Source organism: Ptychodera flava, chromosome 20, assembly GCF_041260155.1.
Source record: "Ptychodera flava strain L36383 chromosome 20, AS_Pfla_20210202, whole genome shotgun sequence".
NCBI lineage: Eukaryota > Metazoa > Hemichordata > Enteropneusta > Ptychoderidae > Ptychodera > Ptychodera flava.
Window position 1 is genome coordinate 33,841,991 of NC_091947.1, and position 16,788 is coordinate 33,858,778.

At 37.2% G+C, this 16,788-nt stretch overlaps 1 protein-coding gene across 1 annotated transcript in view; it reads right to left on the reverse strand.

The window, feature by feature from the left end:
- Positions 1-3,100: 3,100 nt before the first annotated feature.
- LOC139119659 (uncharacterized) overlaps positions 3,101-16,788 on the reverse strand; it is a 53,770-nt gene continuing 40,082 nt past the window's right edge. Inside the window, exons 2-7 of the mRNA XM_070683487.1 lie at positions 8,708-8,857; positions 6,584-6,671; positions 6,000-6,215; positions 5,612-5,787; positions 5,046-5,142; positions 3,101-3,524 (exon numbers count right to left, since the gene is read on the reverse strand). Coding sequence (XP_070539588.1) covers positions 3,226-3,524; positions 5,046-5,142; positions 5,612-5,787; positions 6,000-6,215; positions 6,584-6,671; positions 8,708-8,818 — 987 coding nt within the window. The 5' untranslated portion in view covers positions 8,819-8,857 and the 3' untranslated portion in view covers positions 3,101-3,225. The remainder of the gene's footprint in view (positions 3,525-5,045; positions 5,143-5,611; positions 5,788-5,999; positions 6,216-6,583; positions 6,672-8,707; positions 8,858-16,788) is intronic.

A 16,788-nucleotide genomic window follows, 5' to 3' on the forward strand; every position in this document is an offset into this window, starting at 1 on the left:
AGGGAAGCCAAAACCGAAATGTTTATATGATGGATGTACTTTACAATTTGCAATTGCTAGATCCATTATGCACGTACCAAATATCGCAACAGAATGCGTTACTCGTTCTTTCAAAGTAGATAATCTGTAAGTGAAATAAATTGTAACTGATCATACTGATGTGATAAGGTCTGAACTTCCTCATCTGCCTGTACCAGTACCTTTATCGGTAAGACTGTGTGTACAGAGCCGTACTGATTCTGGCAGTATACAACTCTACACTTTGTTGATTTTTCAGACCTAGGAACAGGCCCTGTAGCACCCCCTCAGTGGACAAAGCTATGTACACACCACATGGGGATAAGGAACTATTGGTCACAGCAATAGTGTAAAAAAATCAATAAATTTATCAATCGATGGTTTGTTATTTTTCAACCAACGGTTTATTGCTTTTTAATTGCAGTTGTAGTACAGACCCAGTTATTAATTATGAAGTTACTGTCAAGGCAGTACTGTTGATGCTCATCAAGTTACTGCACAATGCTGCAGCGGTGACAATATCGACCATCATGTCTGTTTGTACTACAACTGCTTGGATTGACACCATTCCAGTGCAGTTACGTACTTTTGCAAGTATACATTAACGATAGAAATATTAAATTCTTATCAACAATCTTTATAATCATAACTTGTATGAATAACAGGTTCTGTACTACTACTGCGTGACTTTGGCATGAGAACTGATAGTCATTCATGGTTCGAGTGCAGTAGGGTACTTTGCGATGTAAAATAATGATAGAAATATTAAATTCCATCAGCAATATTCATAATTATACATTTATTGATTTTTGTACACTCTTGCTATGACTGATAATTCTTCATCCCTCCCCCGGGTACACACTTCTGCATTTTAGTCCTAAGTTCATATCACTGGATACCGTCAGAAATTTCACCATTGTATACAGTCCTGTACTATCAGGCCTTGTTCACTTCCGTATCAGTCTCAGTTTTCAGGTCCTTGGTTCAGAGGGTATTTCTCTGGGTCTGTTACATATTCTAATCAGACCCTGTCGCAGAAATGTCCTGAAATCTATCTGTGGTTTCCATGCTGAAATTTTGAGCAATTCTCATCAACCTTTGTGTTCGCGTAAATCGATGGCTGATATGGCAAGCTTCGAATAAAATAAATGTATTAAATATATATATATATATATATATATATATATAATATATATATATATATATATATATATATATATATATATATATATATATACTCATACTGAAAGGTGGAACCTATCGAATGAAAGAGACTCACACAGAAATGCACGTCGGGATTGTACAAATCGAAAGGTCAACGGTCAACAAGATCAGCGGAGTAAGGTAGGCTACCATCGCAACAGGTGACAACCACGTTGCAGCTCAAAAATATTTGGAATGAAAACAAGGTCGCACGGTTAGCTGGCTTTTCCCTATCCAAAACTCAACTACATACCGTCGAAAACGATGAAATGCTGGCTTCTTTGTATTCTTCAGCATGTCGGTGTCGATGTAGCAGTATGTGGAGTACAAATCTGTCCCTTCGCGTATTACGTTGTTTGCAACTTCAATTTTTCACACACAGAGTGAACTATAATCAGCATACTATGTCTGGTGTTATTATATATATTTTCGAAATACATGGCTGAGTTTGCCTCTTTAATAAAATTGTGAGTACATGTCACCCTACTCGTGTGGAAAATCGCAATTAAGTAGTTTAGAGTAAGACAACAAACCAAATTTTTGAGGATAGAAACCGGAAATCAGGATCTTAAAAAATGGGATAAAAAACCACATGTGAATTGTTATTCCACATGTAGTGTTTTTAATTTCACTTTATCTCGACTTTCCGATTTATACCAGTTTTTGTCTCTGTTTTATTCTCACAAAGGTAGTGTTTTAACTCGTTTTTACGAGATGTCATTGCAGTTTATAGCATACCCGATTCAAAAAGAAACGAATGTTTAAAAAGTAAAACATAACTTTATTTACATGACTGATTCGATGTTCAATGTCACATCAAATATATCACCAGGTAAGAGACAATAGTTTGATGAAATATTTACATTTTTCTGAACTAACTCGATTGGAACTAATTTGGGATAATTGGATATCGATTTTCATATTTTTCAAATTTCTCAAAATTGTTAGGTGCCACATAGCTGAATGTTGCAATATTGCAAATTACTCATAAAAACAAGTGTGTAGTATAAAAAGAAAAGCAGATGAGATTACATTTGTAAATTAAATCGACATTACTTCACCATCCAATTATCCCAAATTAGTTCAAATCGTGTTGAACTGTTCTCCACGGGTAGACCTGCTTCGGTAACGATGCCGATGAAAACGTCTTGAACGTGATGATAAAGTATTATCAATAAAACAAGACTGAGAACAAACGTCCAAGAGTTTAAGCTTACTAGTTATCATGTTAAGGTAGTATGCACCTCGAAAGTGAAAGACTTAAACTTTTGCTCTAACTTTCCTCAAGGAATCTTTCAATCATTCTCTTTCAAAATCAAGAATAAAAATAGGGGGTCACCGTGCAAATTTTGGTACTAGAGAAACAAATTACCCAAGATTTACCGATATTAGAAATTCAAAATGGCCGCCATCCCTGTGTTAACTCTATGGAGAAAAATAAAATTTTCGAATTTCGAAAAACTAAGCCGGTGAAAAGTTTTCTTTCACCAAGAGCTTTAAAATGAACCCCCACATGTGGTATATCAGAAGAGAATTGTAAAAGATTGAGAGTCCGAATGTCTGTCCCCGAGGTGCGTTCTACCTTAAAAGAAATCAGTCGTTTGCAATACAGATAATTCTCAATGGAATTGGAACTCACAACGTGCGACACCCAGTCACCTAGCGAAGACATCAAAGTGGACCGCTCGGCTAAATCCCCACTCTTACTATGAACAATAACAGTATTATTTAATAAAAAATATTAAGCTAAAGTTTGTTTATCAGGAGAAGTGCAACGATGAACATAATACTGTCCATTCAAACGCTCCGATTAAAAAATAATAAAACAGAGCGTGTCTGGAAATAAGTGACGAACCCGATACCCATGAATCCCTTTGATATTCATAGGCCTACGTTATTTCGCATAAAATACACTTCCTCTGGAACCAGTAATTTAATAATCTGACAAACTTTTTTTTACTAAATAGTTCCCTGTCAATTGCGTAAATAACGTTATTGTTCATATCATGTTTTTAATACTTGATCTGGTCGGAATTTGTAATGCAGTTTTCCATCACACTTCTCCATCAAAGTCTTTTTTGTGTAGTAGTTCCTGAGTGCCCGCGCCATCTTCTGGTATGTCATAATCTTTTTATGCCCTTTCTCTTTTCCCCACTGTTTGGCAATAGTTTCTTTCTCTTTACTCACAAATCGGAACAGCCCCTTTGATCTGTTGATCCAGCGAACGCAGTGTTTGAATTCACCACCGTCAAGGTGTTCCAACAGAAACTGCCATAGGTGTTTTCTCTTCTTTTTCTGCATTCCTGCAAAGATCAAAATGTATGAGAACCTTTCAGAAACCTTTTCAAAAATATTCGGGCACTAGGATTATAGATATCTTCCTTTCAAGCAGTTTTGATTCTCTTAAAGATGAAGAATAAAGTGTTTACATTCTTTTTGTGAACACACCACACTGCATTGATGATAAACTAACAAAAGTTTTATTACGAATAAAAAGCAACCCACAGGAAACTGCAAGTGCATGTTATAACATCAAAACTTCTCTAGATACAAAACTATGCTGTGAATCCAAGTAAAGTAAAACATGACTACCACTACAAAATTGGGAGAGGGCCACCTTCATCTAACACCTTTAAGAGCGCATTAAAAAAACAAAGGCATATAAAGAAAATCCCAGACATGCTTTTGAAGGATATTGTCAAGGCTTGTCAATGAAGAAATTCCAACCGGAAATCTTGCAGCGTGTTCGCATAAGGCGGGAAAAACCGGTTTTTGGAAGGTTCAGCAAAACGCTTGTCACGTGACTCTTATGCAAATAATGACCGTGTACTGTACTGGTTGGATAGCTCTATATCAGGGCTTTCAGAAAATGTATACTTTATTGGGGTTAGGGACATGTTCAATTGAGAAAAAAATAAAAATCTGAAAGTGTCTTAAAGGTATGTAGCTACCTTAAGGCAACACACAGCAAACTATGACAACTGCACAGTACAATAAATTACCCACAATTCTCTTTGATTTGTATCCATGAAGGTTACTTTTCTAAAAACTTTTTCAGTTCTGCATGTAAGCACAAATGTTCAGCATCAGAATAATTGTTAAATAATATCCAGTAAAAGTACGTTTAGAAATTTCAGCAAAAGTTTCAAAATAACCATTAAACAACATGGAAGTCATGTTCTGTAGGTACTACAAATGCCATACTTTTTAGGCAGCAAGTTATGACGAACTGAAGGGGTCATTCTCTGAGAAAACTTAGAATGCAAATTCTTTTGTCATTTCCATTGGAAAAAATCAATATCCTTTTGTTTCAAAAAACAGGTGCAACTGGTCTCCCTACTTTCCATCACATTATTCTGTATGGCTGAAGACACAATCAGTGGAAAATTTTACAAAATACTATCTCCTCTCTCAATCTTGCATAATTTTCCAAATCATTTAAAATGAGAATTGAGAAGAATGGTGTTCTTAAAAGTACGTTTTCAGAATTTTTACAACTAGTCTATGAATTTGTCTACACATGGTAGACCTGGTAGACTTCTCTGGGGAATCTCTGAGGATACAAATCGCAATGAATTATGGGAAATTTACAGTACTGTGAACTGAATGATGGTAAAGTACGAGAACAAAGATTGCCGAGGCTGAGTGCCGTGTGCAGAGGAGGAGCTGATAGGTTGAGAGGAATTAGGAGGGAAACAAGTTGACAGCTGATAGTTATCAAGTAGCCAGAAAGAAGCAGTGTGGCAAGTTAATAAAACACAACTGTGTTAAAACCACAGATTACACTTAAATTCACACAAGATAGTACTGTGAAAATTGTTTACCACCATCCGGTCGTTCTTTTCTTGGTCTTCCTCTTTTTCTTTTAGCAGGTTTACATTGTCTGTCTTTTTCTTGGATGTCAGAGACGATGTCTTTATGCTGCGTGCAAAACAAAATAAAGCGATTTTTAACTTCTGACCTCACGCAAATATTAAACCAAAGCATCTATTACTCTACAACTAATAAAAATGACCCTAGCACATGAGCATTACACCTGCTGTGATGACAGAGTAATGACGAACCCTCAAAAACATGCTGAAATCTTGCCAGCAGTTTAATTATGTCAATCGTTGTATCACGATTTGTTCTCTTTGAAGATGAACTACCACCACATTGTTACCTTTCGACCTCTTGTCACTCAGACAGTATATTACTTTCTAATTGTCCTTCTCTCTATCTTCCCCTGGCTCCTCTGCTTTGTGTGCCTTTATTACCGACCACTTATTACCGTTTCTTTTGTAAATCTATTCCTGTCTCATCGTCTGCGAGGTTCTGATTGGTTATAGGTCTATTGCCTTGCCTCTCCTATCTCAATCTGTCTGTCTGTCGAGTACCCTGTTTTTCTTACCAGTGCATCTTCATTGCAGCAATGTGTGTCGGCAGATACATCTCCGTCCGAATCAGAGAAGTGATAGTCTACCTGTGCCTCCCGATTTGGCTTTAACAAATCAAACTGTTGATCAACACCATCGCTTGTCACTTGTTGAATAATGTTCGCTTTAGGCAGTCCTGGAAGTTCTAAAACTGCGAATGGAAGATAACCGAATGATTTCAGAGTTGATCGAGGCTTATAGTACAATTACACACCAAACAAACTACTTGAGCTTTTGGCATTTGTCGTGAAATGTCGAATCGTTTTGTACTTCTGCGTCTCATAATACACATTCCAAATACATGTACAAGTAGTTTAAAGATTGCATAGCATCACCTGCATTGTATATCTGTAATCGTCATACCTGTTTTCCAGCATTCTACATATCCTGTAATCATTTCTATGTCTTGAGAATAGTTGTTGAAAGTGTCTTGGTACTGTTCCTTTGACATAGAGAACAACTGATAGCCATCAATACCATACGTATTCGCCAGGTCAGGGAGGTGATTTTCTAACCCGAACTTCTTGTTCACAAATGTTAAAAACACTCCTACGCATCCAGAACTCCAACTAAAATAATCTGAGGAAGTTGAAGACAAACTCGTTATTTTAGTTCTACATTTTCATCTCTGAGGAAGTGAACATAAAATTGTCGAGCGTTCCACAATTATACTATGACACTTCAAGTACTAATTATTGAGCTAATTTGCGAGGTGATGACACCACTTGTAATATATCCATCTGTCTTTCGTTCACCTTTTGTCCTTTCTTACAGGCAGATTACTTCTCCAAATTCGTCCTGGCCAAATGTGAACTATAACATTTTCGTTTTGTTTTCGGATTGTGCTACACGTTTTTATTCGATTGTTGAGTTCATATTTTAGCCGTCCAGTCAACCTTATATTAACATCCACTCTGAGGTGTGGTAACAGCATATCCGACACTTACCGACTGATAGTCCCATACACATTAAGTTGCGTAAATCCGAGATGATATCTTTACAGATGAAATCTACACACATCCTTGAATCATTCACCTAGCGTGGATAGATACAAGAACTCACAGTTACTATGGATAATACTATTATACGACAAACACGAAGAAATTTCACCGTCTCTACTTCATAAACAATAAAATCAACCCGACTTCTATCCTTGTTGGTCTATGAGACACAATTCAAAAGTATTTCTTTAAAACACTTAAATTTTTGTGACTCCTATAAACCCCTATTCTGCTTTGCTTCCCACCTGACCTAGTTCCTCCAAAAGATATTAGAAATTCAAACCGTCTAATCAAACGTTTAAAAGGGCATTTGCTGATTAAAACTTGGTAATCACAATTTGGTTTTACTCGCTTTCACCAGCGAATTAAACAAGTGAAAAAATGAAACATTTAAGCCTCTCCACAGCAACATCAGTCATGGCATATTTTGCTTCGTCATTATTCTTTTACCTCCACAAATTTTATAGTTCATATATTTCAGTAACTCAGCGAATCTCTGCACAAAGTCATTTGCATGTCCCAAGATAAACCATTTCATAACGTGAAGTTGGAAATGACCATTTCATAACGTGAAGTTGGAAAATATGTTTTTTGGGTCTCGTAAAAATCCAGTGTTTACATCCTCGCTTAACATGCCGCAATCTCTACCTCTCAATCCAATGGTAAGTATAGAATGAGAATTTACATTTATGGCCAAGCCAATTGAAGTGGGCACGCGGGTTTTGAAAGGGTAAATTCCCTCGTTTGCATGCATGATGACGTTGCGAGTAAAGCATGTCTGATACATTTGATATTGACACTGCGAGGATATTCTACCACAAGGTATTTATGACGAGGTCATTCAATGTCAAGTTGTTTTTTTATTGACAGATAGGGGCACGCTATCTATAAGCCTGTGTTTATCTGCCCTACAAGCCTAGCCCTGTCCTCATGAACTCTTATTCATATGGGCATAAGCTTAAAAACGGAACTACTTTGATTGGTAAGAAAGTTGTACTGACGCAAAACTGTGTGAGAGAAGCATCAATCGTAAATGTTGGACTTCCTGTGCACTATTCTTTTCGGAAAAACGACCAACTTCAGAGAATATGTAGTCAATTTTGCATTGACAGGGGACAAAGCTTTAGTACTTTACTGGACCACACTAGACTAAATGCCTTCCCTCTTGAGGTTTATGTCATGGGTGGGCGATCGCATTCCAGTGTCTTCATGACATATACGAAATATACAGTCCCTTCAACCGCCAGGAAGGACTATGATTAAATGATTAAACAGTAATAAATGTGGCTAAAATAAGCCGATTATAAAGAGTTGGGAGCGTGGAAAGTATTAAAATCCTAACAACACACGCATACACGAATACACGCATGTTGAATTTAGTCTCGGCATGGAGGTAGCTTTTTTCCTACCTCCGAATGATGGTCTCGGTTTGTTTCGGTTACTGTGACGTAACCATACACGTTCAACGTGAAGAAAGGCCGGTAATTTATGCAAAAATAATCAAGTTAACACTGTGAAGGCTTATTGTGGAAAAGAAAAAAGAAAAAAAAAAGAAAAAAAAAGAGAATTTCAAAATTCCAAGATTGACTATTCTACCCAGCTGTAGGTTTCAATAAACATATCACATATAGGTCGATTAGCTATTTGTACTTAAACCTTTCTGAGTGAAAAAAGCAAAAACCACGCATTTTTGAGTAAAACAAAATCATGCACCCCTTTTCGAAGAGTAATCAAAACTTTTGAAGTTTCCAATGACAGATCTAATAAAATATACCACATATCGGGTGTGTGACCTCTTCTTTTATGTGAAAATGTGGATTCAGAATAAGTGCCAATGAGCGCTGACCGAAACTTGATTATGATCTTCCACCAAGAAAAAATCTGACTTAACAAAATATTGAAAGAATATTAGAGTAGTACCCCTTAAAGGAATTATGCCATATCGACTACATACTTCCATCACTATGCAAAATTCGTATTTCATTTTACAACGCTAATCTTTACTTATATTATTTTGCTTTGATAAGTACAAATTATAAGTGATATTTTGATATAAGTTTGAACACTTACGGACGGAATATGCGATGCATTTTGGCTGGCCTTATCTTGTGGTATCTCGTTGTCAATATCGTTAAAGGATGATGATCCATTCATCATTTCGCTTTGGGAAAAAACATCCATCTTTTGTCATTATTAACCGGTCTATTCTGACATACCCATCTGTAGTGAATCAATGAGAGACAACCACGTTAAATTTCACTTTCTTCTTAGACATCAGTTTGTAAAAATAACAATAGCTGTCTCTTTTTGGCATTACCCCTGTTAATTTTTACAGTATTTGAGTTAAGAGATGTCGATCACAAACCTGAAACACTCTGAACGAGATGTCGACAAAATAATGAACCGCGCCCACGAACGATGACAATTTCTTCTACGAAATATGGTAATGAGCTGATAATTATTCTTGGTGGACACTTAAGCCTTTGGCACGGCTGGGTTTTATTGCACATTCATATCTCGATCAACATTGTTTAGTTAAGTTGTGTCCATGATAAATTTCGGATAATATCAATTGAATTAGGAAAACTATTAAAAAACCCTTAATATATTAGAAAAGAACAGAGTAGAGAACAAAACCCCAAACGAGACTTTGTCCATCGAATAATCAGCCGACGAAAGAAACATTCATAACAACTTTGAAAAACGGCACATTCGATGTAAGTAAGCTGAGTAAATGTCAATATATGGTATGTGGCGTTGAATGCCTGCCAAAATTAAGCTATGCCATTTGTAATTACGACATGCCTTTCGTAATTACGACATGACATACTGAGATACAAAATGGGATCATTTGGATATGAAGACTTGACATTCATAATTACGATATGGCGATGGATGAGAATGGACAGGAAGACTTGACATTCTTACATGAATAATGCGAGAATTTGACTATAAGAAGATTCAATGCGAAATCCCGTTTGATCATGCGCAATTAAGACGCGCGATACAACGTGCGGACATGCCATTATGCGATGCAATATGCGGACATGCCATTATGCGATGCAGAATGCGGACATCAGGTTATGCGATGCACAGATGATGCAGGATGAGGAGTCGAAGCTTTGAATTAGGCTACCTTTTCCAACAAACTAGGGAGTCGCCTTATATCCACAATGAACCGGTGTATTTGCAAATATCGCCTCGAATGAGAGTAGGCCGGGACTTAGCTGTAGTACTGTAGCTCGAGGTTTTGCCTTGGTATTTGGGTCGGACGGCAAACCAGAGCTACAGGACCATCAGTACAGAAAGTACACATGGTGGCCGAACGGGATTCCGTTCGGCCGTCTGAGAAGCTTATTCGGCGAATCTGGCATTCCTTTCCTTGCCGGTTTACTTTCAAATACCATTTGGCACCTAACCGCCCAGGGATGCCTTGCTATTTATCCAAATTGCTATTGTTTAACGGGTTTTTGTGTGCTGAGAGCTGGTTTCTCACTACAAGCGACGCCATTTTTGACGGGATGACGTCACACTTTCGCACCTTCACGTTCTAAATGTAGTAAAACGATGTCAATAAAATGCAGTAGTATCTTTGCTGGCGCAATTTAAAGTTACATCGTAAAGGACGAGTTACAGAGTAAGGTGCGGAATTGTGTCTTTTCCGTAAAATATTTTCTGAACTACGTGTATTCCCGTGTATGGGAGCTGAAGTTGCTAATAATCATGATAAACACGACAAAAAAACAAAATAATTATTGTTCTAAATAGCGTTCTAAATTTATAAATTATCTGAACTTTAGAAAGTCGGGCGTGAAATGAAAAAGTTTTTCCAATGATATATCGGATAGTTACAATATTTATAGGTTTCTAAATAGCGTTCTAAACTTATAGATTAGCTGAAGTTCAGACAGACGGGCTGGAAGTGAAAATTTTTTTTTCAAAGATATATTGGATATTTACAATAAGTATCACTTTTTGAATAGCGTTCTAAATTTATAAATTCGCTTAAATTAAGATAATTAAAAAACGATAATTATAGCTTTCATCAGTTTTTTATAAATTTAGAACGCTATTTAAAAAGAGATAATTAGCGTTTTTATCCGATATATCGTTGGAAAAAATTGTTCACTCAAGCTCGACTTTCTAAACTTCAATTAATTTGTAAATTAAGAACACTCTTAAGTAAGCGATAATTATCGTTTTTACCCGATATATTATCATCGTGAAAGGCAATGTAGGCCTAACCCAGCAAGGTGCGTTCTAAACTTCAGATTATTTAGAAAGTTTAGAACGATATTTAGATCAAGTTAATTGTACATAACCTTTCTAACTTGAGATTTAGATTTAGACAATTCTAATTTAGCTCTCTACAGTACTGCAGCTAAGTCCCGAACTACTCTCATCGAGGCCATATTTGCAAATACACCGGTGCATTGTGGATATAAGGCGACTCCCTAGTTTGTTGGAAAAGGTAGCCTAATTAAAAGCCTCGACTCCGCATTTTGCATCGCATAATGGCATGTCCGCACGTTGTATCGCCTGTCTTCATTGCGCATGATCAAACGGAATTTCGCATTGAATCTTCTTATAGTCAAATTCTCGCATTCTTCATGTAAGAATGTCAAGTCTTCATGTCCAAATGATCGCATTTTGCATCTCATCATGTCATGTCGTAATTACGAAAGGCACGTGGTAATTACAAATGGCATAGCTTAATTTTGGCAGACATTCAACGCCATATATAGTACGTAATAGGTCTTTCTGAGTTCGATCACGCTTATATCATGAACAGCCAGCTTAATTATCACCGTTGACAAGTGTTTTAGCTAGCCGGTGATGTACACAGATTGGTTGCAAATTTAACCTCACTGTCTTTAATGTCCCTCTTTTGTCTCAAATGTGGTGATAAGAAAGCATTCATTGTATACCTAAACATGTCACTATTTTATTTACAGTGAGCAACACAGGTATTCACTGCAAGGCCTATTTCGTCGGTCCTGACGATAAAATATAGTAACAATTTCGATCGGAATTTCAACATGTGTGTCACCTTCTATCGTTCGAATGTGCCATGATATAATTTCATATCTAAAGAAATATTCTTTCAAGCACTATCTTGCTTCAATCTTAGTGTGTTCTTGATTAGCATGAGTTTCTATTCAACGTTGTTCATCACACCCTCCCAGCCCCCATGCAGATCATATCCCGACTTCAAACGACACGTACTTGGACTTTCCTAAGCGGGGAAAGAAACAACTTGATAAACTCGTCTCTTTTTTGTCAAAGGCTTTATGATAATACATCCGAAATCATAGCAATCATAACTATATTTGGGAATTCAGAACGCCAATAAATCATTTTTGAAAACCCATAAATACCACAGTAGGCTACTCTTCGGGTATTACAATTAAGCAGCCTGTTTAGAAGGGTTGACGGGAACGTTTGAAATACATGGGCGGATAAACGTGAACGTTTGGAGTACACCGACAGACAAACAAAATTGACGGATAGGTGAATGACAAATAAATATTGTGTTATAACACATTTCTAGTTTGTAAGCCCCCTTCCAGGATGCAACTGCCCTTTAGCCACCTACACAATGCTGAGGTTGACATCTTGATATGTGTTATTTATTTACCCAACTTTCTATTGCACACGACACTTGACGTCACTAAACCTTGTCTCAGGCCCCTTGACCAGGTTCATTCATTCTAGGCCGGACTAATGAATAATAATCTACAGATATTGTACATTTACTTGTAGACAGTGTCACAATTTCACGGAGAAAAAGAACTGCAGGTGGAACATCGAAAAATTGGCGCGAACCACAACTTGGGCTGATTCCAAGTTCCTTGTACTAGAGATTATAAATAATCAAATCTAGTATGGAAGAGATGTAGACAGTGTAAAGGTTTGGTTTGTATTCTGGTATTGTGAGTTTTAAATTATTTTCCTGGGCAAGACTTCCTCTAGCCCCTGGTACCTGAATTCACTTTAATCGGGGACTTTCCTCGGAAGAAGCAAATTAAACGCAACTGTTCAAAGGCAACGTTGTAGAATACCCTTCTTTCAAAAAGGAGAAGGGAGGGGAGGGGGCTCAAGGGATGTCTTTCCCTTTTCTGCTTTGAGCGTGTTGCCTTTGAGGGGCGATATAGAGGTCAAACCGGATATTACATTTGTTTCTATTTACTTGTGCTTTGTGTTTAGGCATTAATGCTGGGTGAATGAATGCACATTCAGATCAGTATCTAATGCTCCTCAGCGTGGTACTAACCAGCACCAAGCTTGTAAGCATGACATCATCGACTTAAACATGTATGGACTTGCTTTTAGCATGACATCATCGAGTGGAATACATATATGGACTTGCTATAAGCATGACATCATCGAATGGAACATGCAGGGACTTGCTATAAGCATGACATCATCGAGTGGAGCACATATATGGCCTTGCTATAAGCATGACATCATCGAGTGGAGCACATATATGGACTTGCTATAAGCATGACATCATCGACTTAAACATGTATGGACTTGCTTTTAGCATGACATCATCGAGTGGAATACATATATGGACTTGCTATAAGCATGACATCATCGAATGGAACATGCAGGGACTTGCTTACAGAAAGACAGTTGTGATAAAAGACTCGACTAAGGCATACAAATGTCATGCTTTCTGTCTCTGTTGTCACTTTTGTCTCTGTATGTTTTTTCACCTGACGCCCATGTGCTTCAGCTGTCCTGAGTTTCCGTTTGGCTTGAAACTACTCCGATATTTCGGCCAGGCCTGCCCTAGGGCCAACTTGTAAAGAAGATATTGATTACAATCAATAGGTACGATAGAGCTTTGAACTACAGATCGCAGACAATCACTGTAGTGCAACGGACATTCTTATTGCATAAAAAACTGAGTTGGTATAATTCTCCAATGCACTCCTTTTTGGAGAAATCTCGCCCCGAAAAGCTGTACACATGTACACTATTTACATCTCATAACTAAATTTAATATAAATAAACAAGCTTAAAGTTAGCGTTATCCCCGTCTTCATCCTCAGCTTTAAGCGTCGGAGAAAATGATTCTGAATATGACGCTGCAACTTCAGCTTTACTGGCGTCAGATCCGACTGTTCCGACTATGTCCGATTGAATGACAAGTGTAAAAGCTAGTGTCAAAAACTACTCCAAATTTGATGTCCCTTGAGATATTAATCAAAACACTGTGTAGCTTTATATTCTATAATATTTGGTAACTCTTCGTCCATTTGCCACAACGTGGTTACAACACATTATTTTCAGCCATATCTTCAAATGCCGGATATTTGTTGTTGTTCCTTGAAATCAAAATTGCGTCGACTATTCAGGACATACGTTACATTTATTCATTTACATGGTTTTCTTTTCTTTATAATTATCGCTTTCGTATTCTCTTGCATGGTGGCGATTTTTGAACATTTTGGACTTTCTTAACTCATGCCATTACCAAGACAGCAACAAACACTGCCACGAATCATGGACTGAAAATTACAAACTCTACCGAAAGATGTTACAGCTACCGAAAAATTAGCCAAAGTTACAGCTATAAATGGAGTAAGGTCACTCTTGGGTCAGGTAAATGACCTATTCTCACCCATAAATCTGAGTTGTTACTGAAAGGCCAGTCAGAGTGTGTACACTGTTCCATTTGTATCCCATTAAAAGTGACCCAATGTGACTTCCACCGTTCAGGTGCCAATGTATAGAAAGGGGGTCTCACAAGTAGTTTTCAGTACGGTTATAAACAGCTACCACTAAGTCGTATAAATTTTAAGCTCAAACTGTCGATTTCCTGTCTCTGCTAGAGATTGCTGCAAAAGGTGTAGATGGGCTGTAATCTTTGTACTGTTCTATAAAAACAAAATTAATATTTCTGTTGACACATAGAATAGAGAGGCTGGAGCAGTTTCATGTAATCTGGGTTGATGCCTACGAGTGTGAGAAAGTACCTGTATGTTTGTGTATGTATTTTCTTAACAATAAATACACAATAAAGAATTTTTCCTATGCAATTTATTTTTGTGACTTTTTAAGAGACAACCAAAAAGATATTTCATATCAATCAAAAGAAGTTTCGTTACGAGTCCCCTTCAAGTACCTCAAATACCTTCAAGTGCCCCTAAAATTCTACCCTTGATATTTTCAACCTCCCGGTCAATTCTCCCCCTTCCCGATGGGCTTGTGAATGCAGCCTTATGAGCCAATTTTACAACTCAAAAGAAAGTTGTGAATAAGTTTTTGGCGAACTTTATAGGGTCACAACCGCATTCTTCGGATATGACGCCGAATCTGACACTAAGTGACGTCATTTTCAGCATCAGCTACAAAGGTATCTTGAAACTTAGAACGAGGATGAGGATGACGCCAATTTTACTCAACATGTGAACTTTGAGATGAAATGTCTGTATCTGAGATAAATATATGTGTTGAAAATTTCAAATAAAGAACTGTAAAGATGATGTGCTGAAGTCATCATAGACATATCACAAAGCTCTCTTCTAGAGACATCCTCGGGATTCATGGGACACAGTATATAAGTGCACTGATTGAACTACCGAACCCAAAAATTTACAACAATATTTTAAACCTTTAACCGTTATCTTTCTTGTCAGAGACTGTATTAAAAAAAAAGTTTTATATATGAAGCAGCATGTCCCGCTAATTCTCTCGTGCATGACAAAAACAAACAAACAAACAAAAAAAACATTAACAAACTCAATACACATTCCTGAAAAGTCTAGAAACTTACAGACCTGTTCAGACCTGTTGCCTATACAATGACAGTTGACAAACTGTACATCTTATTAATAGTCTAATAAATGCTTGATGTTGTTCGAATTGTCCGATTATAGGATTGTTGTTGACGAGTCATAACATAAAGGGGCTAATATTTAGTTATCGAAAAACTCAGCACATAATATGCTTACATATACAGTCTGTGTTCACAAATCAAACTGACTGGGTATTTCGACAAGCTTTGGCGAGGAGGGGGGATTTATAGCTGAGCTTGTAGCTGAGGACTGGAATGAGACTTGTAAAAAGTTGACAGTCACTACATTTATAGACCGTTAATTATGTTTAGAAGATGTTGATCGGAAAATATGGCATTCGTAGTGTGCCCCACAGCTTGGTCCCTGGGAGCACTGAAAATGTGACACTGTTAATGAAAAAGGCGATTGCATGTGCGAACATTTCTAAATCCCCAACCCTAAATTGTGAATCTACTTTTATGATTAACACTGAAGGCGTTGGTAGCAGAGTTGCAAAACGGATATCACCATTTTAGGTTCATCCACCGTGTTGAAGTGTGAATAGGTTCACAATAATTGAAAAATATGGATTTCATTTTGTTAGCACTGCATTCTATTTCGAATCTTTCAAAACGTGAAAAACAACTTGGCATTATGTTGCAGCATCAAGCCAAACATGAGGTTTGTGTACATTTAAACGCTCTTGAATGAAGAAAAGTATCAAACAAAGTCTCGGCAATTCTCAAAGTCAACTGCCGTTTTTATCGCGATTTCTGAACGCAGCATAACTATAACATTATGATTATTTTGCAGCCTATAATCTGAAATGTTTCCACGATATTTTCATGAATTTAGTTGGCACATAGGTAATGCTATTCAGTGTCTTTGCCGGTCGATTAGTAATCGAAGGACAAAGACACTGCAGTTGGTAACTAGGGTACTTAGCGTGCCTACGAATTTTTCCAAATCTTCATGAATTCAAAACGATTCAAGCACTTGTACTTCGCCATGAATTGTGCTCCATTCTTTGGGCATAAAAACTTACGCACTGTCTTTAAAATACTGTAGTCAACATGTCAGGCAGCTGTTGCTATATATTGCGAGATAAGAGTTGGCAGTTGCAAACCTGACATGAACTTGTTACCTGAAAGTATTTTATTTCATTTTAGGGAAACGAACTTATAAGCCTGTTTTGGAAAACTATAAAAAGCATTCGTCAATCGTTCAAATTGTCACGTGTAAGGGATGATTTTAGGACATGTTTTCTCTTCCAACTCATCTTGTATTAAAATGTCAGCAATTAAGCGAGGTTTATACAGGTAGACAGAATGCGGCTCAGACGAATGAGTAATATTACAGATTGAA